Source organism: Salvelinus namaycush, chromosome 38 (genome assembly GCF_016432855.1).
Source record: "Salvelinus namaycush isolate Seneca chromosome 38, SaNama_1.0, whole genome shotgun sequence".
In the NCBI taxonomy this organism is placed as follows: domain Eukaryota; kingdom Metazoa; phylum Chordata; class Actinopteri; order Salmoniformes; family Salmonidae; genus Salvelinus; species Salvelinus namaycush.
The window spans coordinates 19,016,146-19,024,834 of NC_052344.1; the positions used below are offsets into that span (position 1 = coordinate 19,016,146).

Sequence of the window (8,689 nt, forward strand, 5' to 3'; positions counted from 1 at the left end):
GTGTAAAGGTTCAGAGCTTGCGGTAGGAATCCGGAGATTCCTACCGATCCGTACCACATTGGGTGCGGCGGGTTGCAGGAGAATATATTCAGTCCGTAGATGGAAAGTGAGATTAAAATATACATGTAAAAAACGAGGGGGAAAAAAACGATAGTTACACGGGATGGGACAAGACAAAACACACGTCCAACTGTTACGCCATCTTGGAAGTAAATGATAGCGTATCGCTGCAGAATGCTGTGGTAGTCATGCTGGTTAAGTGTGCCCAGAATTCTAAATAAATCACAGACAGTGTCTCACAAAGACATGGCGGTTGGAACCAAAAATCTCAAATTTGGACTCATTAGACCAAAGGACAGATTTCCACCGGTCTAATGTCCATTGCTCGTGTTTCTTGGCCCAAGCAAGTCTCTTCCTCTTATTGGTGTCCTTTAGTAGTGGTTTCTTTGCAGAAATTTGACCATGAAGACCAGATTCATGCAGTCTCCTCTGAACAGTTGATGTTGAGATGTGTCTGTTACTTGAACTCTGTGAAGCAAGTATTTGGGCTGCAATCTGAGGTGCAGTTAACTCTAATGAACTTATCCTCTGCAGCAGAGGTAACTGTGGGTCTTCCTTCCTGTGGCAGTCCTCATGAGAGCCAGTTTCATCATAGCGCTTGATGTTTTTTGCGACTGCACTTGAAGAAACTTTCAATGTTCTTGAAATTATCCGGATAGACTGACCTTCATGTCTTAAAGTAGTGATGCACTGTCATTTCTCTTTGCTTATTTGAGCATAATATGGACTTGGTCTTTTACCAAATAGGGCCATCTTCTGTATACCACCCCTACCTTGTCACAATACAATTGATTGGCTCAAACGCATTAAGAAGGAGAGAAATTCCACAAATGTACTTTTAACAAGGCACACATGTTAATTGAAACGCATTCCAGGTAATACCTCATGAAGCTGGTTGAGGGAATGCCAAGAGTGTGCAAAGCTGTCATCAAGGCAAAGGGTGGCTACTTTGAAGAATTTCAAATATAAAATATATATTTTGATTTGTTTAATACTTTTTTGGTTACTACATGATTCCATATGTGTTATTTCATAGTTCTGATGTCTTCACTATTATTTCTACAATGTAGAAAATAGTAAAAAATAAAGAAAAAAACCCTTGAATGAGTAGGTGTGTCCAAACTTTTGACTGGTAGTGTAGGTAATCACTGAAACGTTTTATATGCATTTTTTTAAATCATTGTCTAGCCTACCTTGTAACAAGTGTAATTGACTAGTCTGGCTAGGTTCACCAAGTGTCCAGTAGAGGGCGCCGCTATTCCAGGAATCCACTGAGGTGGATTTGACATTTGACATTTTGTTGCAGACTGTGAGGATGACCTATTGCTTAATGAAATATGTTGCGATGTAAACTGGCATTAAAAGTTTAGAGCGAGAAAGTGTAGGCTATATAGAAATAATTAGGCTTAAATTGTATAAACATTCAACTAAATAATGAGGATTTCCATTATCTTAATATAGGTGTAAATTACATCTCACATTCCAGTGTTCGAATTTGTAGCCAAAACAAAGCTGCATGGGATTTCTGTTAACGTGACTCTGTGCAGCCAATGGCAATGTCCACTGTAGGTATAATGCTGGGAGCCACTTGTGGATTTGACAGCTCTAATGCAGTTCTACCTCAGACACCACCAAAACAGCCTAAATGTGGATGTCGGCTAAAGCAGACCTGATTGACTAAAGCCCTTAATCTGATCTTGCTTTCCTGTCAATTCTGTAACACATGCTATCTTCCTTTCCTATCAATGCTGTAACACATGCTAGACCTAGCCTATATAGACATTCAGGTCAACAATAGAGATATTTTCATTGTCACGGACATGTTATAAGCTGGGCTAGCTTATATCAACACCATTTTCAACCTGGTCTCAGAGCATTTCCTAGACTCTGAGACACTCCTTTTAGTATGATATGATATGTTTCGTATGGTTGCATAAGACAGATGGTTACTTAAGGCAATAATGAAAGTAGGGTGGTTGGTCAGGCGTATAACGCAACAGTCTAGCAACCCAAAGGTCGCGAGTTCAAATCTCATCACAAACAACTTTAGCTACTTTTCAACCACTTACTACTTTTTAGCTACTTTGCAACTACTTAGCATGTTAGCTAACCATGCCCTAACCCTAATCTTAACATGTTTAGCTAACCCTTACCCTAACCTTAACCCTTTAACCTAACTCCTAAACTTAACCCTATCCTTATGGAACTTTAGTGTAGCATACACTTCAAATATTTATTAGGCCTACTCTAATTGTGGTTTTGTTGTAAATCGAAGAGAAGGCAACATGTAGTAAATTAATATGAAAGGAGCTTCTTGGAGTTAGTCAGACCTAAACACAGACTATTAGGATAGGCCTAATATAGAGCAATAGTAATGGCGTCTTTTTGTAAGCACTAACTCCACCATGGTTCGTTGGACAAAGTCTATGTGAAAATGAATCATGGTTTTCTAGGGTTTTTGGATAAACACAGGAAATAAGGTCTGTGGTAAAAGGATATATTTTGTTCTTTGTATTGAAGTCAATATACCCAGAGGAGGACGGAAGATAGCTGTCCTCTGTTTACACCATGGTGCTACCCTACAGAGTGCTGTTGAGGATACTGTAGACCTTCTTTTAAAATAGTGTGTTTTAATAAATGATTTGGTGATGTGATTATATTTAGTATAATTTTATCTAAAAATGATAACTTTTTAAATGGTCCTCCTCTGAGGAGCCTCCACTGCTACATATGTATCTAATATAGCCTATACCAGGGGTGCAACTTTCGTTTTAGAAGTGGAGGGGGACATAATTATATATTGTTTCTTATCCAGTTGGATAAACACTCCAAACACCTTAGCCGCCCGCACGGAGGCGTCCGCATGGTCCTAAAGCACACCGTTGCCTCATTTTGTATCACATTCCAATTACAAAACTGGGAGGGACAAAAATGCAATTTCAGAATGTGGGGGAGACATGCCCCCCCCCGTCCCCAGTGAAATTCGCTCCACTGGCCTATACTAAATTAGTGATGATTATGTATGTAGCAGTGCCAGTAGCCTATGTGTCGGTCTGCATTTTTACATTGAAATCATAGTTTTCACAAATAGCCTACCGCAAACATTGTCGGATTGAAGTATACCATACAAAGTTACATATGCATTAATAGGTTATATAGCATAAAGAGAACACTATCTGATGTGAATGAATGTAGGCTATAGCTATATTATTGAGTTCCTATAGGACATAAAATGCTAACCAGAGAGTTAGATTACTTTTTCAAATATAGATAATTCACAATCTGATACTGATACAGTCAAGTGTCTTCCTACATTAATTTAAGACTGTAGCGTGGGCTCAAGTCTGGACTCATGATAAACTTATTTAAAATAACTGCAATACTGCCATCTGTAGGATGATAACGAGAGTGCAAACTACAATCATACTGTACACTTTGTTATGTTCTCCCTCCTCCAATCAAATAACGCATATGTGACAAAGTAGATGATTATAAAAATACATATAAAATATTGTAGGCCTACATATGTGTACACGTCCATGTAATATAGTCCATGGAATATAGTCCTAATATAGTCCACGTAATATAGTCCATGTAATATAGTTATGTAATATGATCATTAGGCCATAGCAGTATGTTTGTCTGCAAGGCTGAAGAAAGAGGTATCTCCTTATTAAATTAATTAATAATCTTTCTTTTCAAGCTGTAGGTCCGTTTTCAACACACTAACACAGTAAATGTAAAGCTACATTTCAACTGCGGACAAAAACTCGAGTGAGATTTGAACCCATGCCAGAAATCTACACAGAGAGCAATTTGACCAGTCAGTCAAACACTCGTGATGTAGTTTCTTTGATTATCAGTAAGCGCTGTTGTACTTCTGTTAAGTGCGCTTCCATGAACAAGTGTTGGAACACATCCAACTACATCAACGATTTGAATTGGCTGATAGGGAATGTCCTACAGGTAATTATCACAGCCACCTGGTGAGGTTAGCATAGTGCAAAATGTGCAAACTTACTGTATGTAATGGGAACAGCTAATATGTAGCCTTTGATCACTTGCCACTATGTCAGGGATTTTAATTGGCTGATGCTTAAACTTAACCTTGAACTTAAACTTTTTCTAATGTTCACAAGTATGGCCTGTAGTGTTTATGCAGTTTAGCCTGAAAAATAAAGAACACATTTTGCTTAAAGATATGTGGCCGTCATTTTATTCCAACACTGTTTGGGTTTTGTGTTTGGAACAGAAATACGTCACACATAGCCCTGTATGTATTCTGAGTTACTTTATTACAATGGTATACCATAGATATGCCTCCTCAATACCGTGAGAAACAAGAGTTATTCTTGAGCAAAATACCTAACTAGAAAAATATTTACATAGTAGTATCAAACGATTAACCTTGGAGTAGGTAAGAGTACATACAGCCTCTATCCATTTACTGGTGATGCGTGAAATTCATTTTCTATATTAACTTGATCTTGTTTGCGCAATATTGACCTTTGTCACACCAGATGATGAACAATGTGTTAACTCTTTCATTAACCCAACAACTTCTCTAATTGCTGGTCACAGCATATGTTTGTTTTGTGGTTAACCGTTAAGACTGGGGTTATGTTGCAATGGATACAGTATGAAGAAATACATCATACCATTCAGATAATCTCATATACATTTGCTTTATAAAAGTAGAAAAAATACACTTGATTTTGTAAATATTCAGATTAAAAGGTTCAAATAAATGCTTCATCAGGAATAGTCCACAAACTGTGTTCTCAGCTTCAGAGTAAACTTCTGTAAGAAACAAGACAAAGAGAAATAACTCAAATAAAGGAGAAGAAAAGGAGAATCATTCCCACCACAATGACAGAGCGGTGACTGAAAACTCACTTTAAAGTCGTGGATGTAGGTGAAGAAGAAGAAGATGAAGCTGAAGGCCACGATCCACTCACTCACAGCACTCACCAGATGGAACACATTGTCCTGTAATGACAGGGAGAGTCGGATAGAGACTGATATTGACACGTATAGCTTCTCTGGCCTATAAAGCCTATATGGATCCAGAATATCGTCCATCTTTGTTGTTACGTGAGTGGTGTTCTTGGTAAAGATGTGCTCATACTGTACCTCGTCTTCTGTTTTTCTATGCAGTGTGGTTTGTGTCACAAAGACAGCACAGACAACAGCTGGATGGTAAATGAAGGAGATATTTTCTTTTATAAAACAATGATCATTCATGATTAAAATCATTTAGACACCAGGGGTTACTATTGTTTTCAAGGATACTGGGGAAAACTGCCAGGAAGGCGATAGTTGCAATTCCTGTGCGCATACGGCACAAGGCCAAGGAACACCCATAGGGGAAGGCCTTATAGGATATAATGGACTGGAGGATGGTGTACAGAACACCAGAAACGAAGAAGAGTAATGCACCTGCATCATGAACTGCCGTAATCGTTGTCTCCTGGGGGAAAAGAACACGCCAGAGAGATCATGTATGGAATATCACACTGTCACTTAATGGTACAAAACCCCTCCATCTTCACACTAAAGGGGTGACAACCCACTGGGCAAAAACTGGTTGAATCAATGTTGTTTCCATATAATTTTAACAAAGAAATTCAACGTGATGATATTGAATAAACATGGAAAACTGATTGGATTTCACACAACTTTTATCTTAAATCCAATTACATCCTACTGGGCACAAACTGGTTGAATCAACGTTTAATAGGCTAATTGAATTGACGTCTGTGCCGTGACATTCTTTGTTGAATTGACGTTAATTGACAACTCAGCCAAATGTGAATCAAAACTAGTTGTTGAACTGACGCTTGTGCCTTCGTGGCAACCTACCTGGAAAGTAGCGACAAAACACATCCCCAAACAAGAAAGCGTTCCAATCCATAAAGCAGCCTGGTTCAGCACTGGGGGCACACCACCTGCCTTCTCATTGAGCTTCTCCACATACTTGTATCTGGCATACATGGTGGCCATACCTGTAGAGGATTTGGTATGGCACATGGAGTGAATGTTTTTATTAGCACTTTTCACATTTAGACAGTATACGCTCACAGTAGACTATTGTAGGCCTATGTGAAACCTGCTGCAATATTTATTTATTTGCACCTTAAAACAGAGGTAAAAAAGAAAGACAAATATAGTGAAGTGAAATGTAATACTCAGTCAAATGCAATATCATATCATTTATCCCAGCCCTGTCTAACCATGCATTTCTGCTTTCATTTTCTAAAAAATGGGAAGTGTGAATAAAGCTCTTGGCATTGTCTCTGACCTGGAAAAACCCATGGAGTTTCTCACAGGGATTGTTCACCCAAATTACAAAATAACCCTGTAAGCAGTCTATGGACAAGGTATGACAGCAAATTATGCTTTGGTTTAGTTTCCCTAGCACGGTTTCCACATGCTAACGTTTTAGCATTTGTAGCACAAATACCATTTAAATCATGGGACCAATATCAGTATTTTTTTTGTCCAAATCATCCAAAAGTTTCTAAAATGAAGTGTGAAGCTCAACAAAGTCACATAGAGGATTTGAACATGATGCATGAAAAAATGCTAACATCGTCCCATGACATTAGCATGTAGAAACATTGCCAGGGAAACTAAACCAAATCATGGATTGCTGTCATATATGGTTCATAGACTGCTTACAGGGTAAGGAAACCAAATATATAATTTGGGTGAACTATCCCTTTACACTAAGACAAAAAGCTCTTTCCTGGTTTTAGTGTCTTTCTGTGCTCACTTGCAAATGCAGTGATGACCGTCATCAAGCCAAAGACACAGCTCTCTGGGGGTTTAGCCCCAGTGTCACTAAAGAAAGAATAGTTCAGGGTTAATGTGTGTATTAATGCCATGTCTGGAAGTAATTTTAAATCATCTGGATTTAATTTTAAGAATACATTATATTAAAAATCATTATACACATTAAATAATAACAGAACAGAAAGTGATACAATTTGTTATTTCATGAAATCAAAAAATGTAATCAAAGCAAAATCATACCATTGGCATAATCTATTAACCAAATAGATAATTGCATTTCAAATGTAAAACCATACCAGTTGATGACAAACAAATAATTAAGGTACATCTATGGAACATATTACTGAATAGAGGGCTTTAATTGTTTGAATAGAGCGCTAATTAGTTAAGTAGTTCACAGGCCCCTACGCTGTAGACTACACAGCTGGGAACTGGGTACCAGCCAAGTACAGCGTGGTGGGGAAAACGAAACTGATTTATTTTTGTTGCAAGAATGCGATATGATTTCCGTTAATATCGCCGGTTTCGATGAGTGGAGATAAAGAAACATTATTTCCAATACCCACACTGATTTAAACAATAAGAATTAAATGTTATTATCACGGTTTAATGAAGAACGGCAAGTTCGTGGAAAATAAAAATGCTCAGGCTGCTGATAAATAATCAGAATCTTACCTTATATACGGGAAGATAACATCCACATCATGCTCTAACAATGCAATTAGGTAGGAAACAATAAACGTGCTAGATGACCAGATTACCAAAAAAAATGGTAAAAAGCATATTCCCTCCATGAACCAAAGCATTTTGTCAGCAATAAGGAAAAGTTACCACGCAGACAGACCGTCCTTAGTGCAATTAACAAAGAATAAATACGATGCAGAATACTGACAGGTAAAATCCCTCTGTCAATATTCCTCAGAGTTGAGATTTGAAGTAGGATTATAATTTGGCTAATCGGCCACCTAAAAAGTGACATCTCTTACTGAAAACTATACCGTAAACTGTTATTTTGCAGTCACGTGATCTAGACAGTATTGAATTTCAGTCATGTTGAGTGTGGGCTGACTTCGGTACCTCGACCGATCATTTCCGCATGTAACAGAAACTAAGACGCAAAGCTTTACATAAAATGTCTACACATCCTGTTCTGAACCAAAATGTATTTCTTTCTTTCTTTCTAAATTCATCTTTCTTTCTAACTTCATTGTTTATTATTGTTTATTATTCATTCTAATCTGAGTGGGTAGGCCTGCAGAGGGATGCATCCATTCTACACTGAGTATACAAAACATTAAGGACACCTGTTTCCATGACATAGACTGACCAGGTGAATCCAGGTGAAAGCCTTGATCCCTTATTGATGTCACTTGTTAAATCCACTTCAATCAGTGTATATGATGGGGAGGAGACAGGTTAAAGATGGATGTTTTAGCATTTAGACGATTGAGGTATCAATTGTGTTTGGGTGCCATTCAGAGGGTGAATGGGCAAGACAAAAGATTGTGCCTTTGAACGGGATATGGTAGTAGGTGCCAGGCGCACCACTTTGAGTCAAGAACTGCAACGCTGCTGGGTGTTTCACGCTCAACAGTTTTCCGTGTGTATCAAGAATGGTCCACCACCCAAAGGACATCCAGCCAACTTGACACAACTGTGGGAAGCAATGGAGTCAAAATGGGCCAACATTCCTGCAGAATGCTTTCATCACCTTGTCAAATCAAATCAATTGTATTGGTCACATATACATATTTAGCAGATGTTATTATGGGTGTAGCAAAATGCTTGTGTTCCTTGCGCCAACAGTGCACTAATATCTAACTATACACAACAA

The 8,689-nt window shown here is 38.1% G+C and overlaps 1 protein-coding gene across 1 annotated transcript; it reads right to left on the minus strand.

The window, feature by feature from the left end:
- Positions 1-4,334: 4,334 nt before the first annotated feature.
- Positions 4,335-7,887, minus strand: LOC120032011 (DNA damage-regulated autophagy modulator protein 1-like). The gene is made up of 7 exons (XM_038977918.1): positions 7,531-7,887; positions 6,836-6,903; positions 5,923-6,065; positions 5,353-5,530; positions 5,194-5,252; positions 4,957-5,049; positions 4,335-4,860 (listed from the first exon to the last, which is right to left on the minus strand). Exons 1-7 carry the CDS (start codon positions 7,659-7,661, stop codon positions 4,816-4,818), a joined length of 717 nt encoding a protein of 238 aa, XP_038833846.1. The 5' UTR covers positions 7,662-7,887; the 3' UTR covers positions 4,335-4,815.
- Positions 7,888-8,689: the final 802 nt, after the last annotated feature.

What these genes read in the sequence shown, in the direction of transcription:
- LOC120032011 (XM_038977918.1), bottom strand. Translation starts at nt 7,661, where the DNA reads ATGCTTTGGTTCATGGAGGGAATATGCTTTTTACCATTTTTTTTGGTA. An exon ending in GTTATCTTCCCGTATATAAG is followed by an intron (nt 6,904 to 7,530) that starts GTAAGATTCTGA and finishes TTCTTTCTTTAG; the next exon opens with TGACACTGGGGCTAAACCCC. An exon ending in CTTCCTGGCAGTTTTCCCCA is followed by an intron (nt 5,253 to 5,352) that starts GTATCCTTGAAA and finishes TTTACCATCCAG; the next exon opens with CTGTTGTCTGTGCTGTCTTT.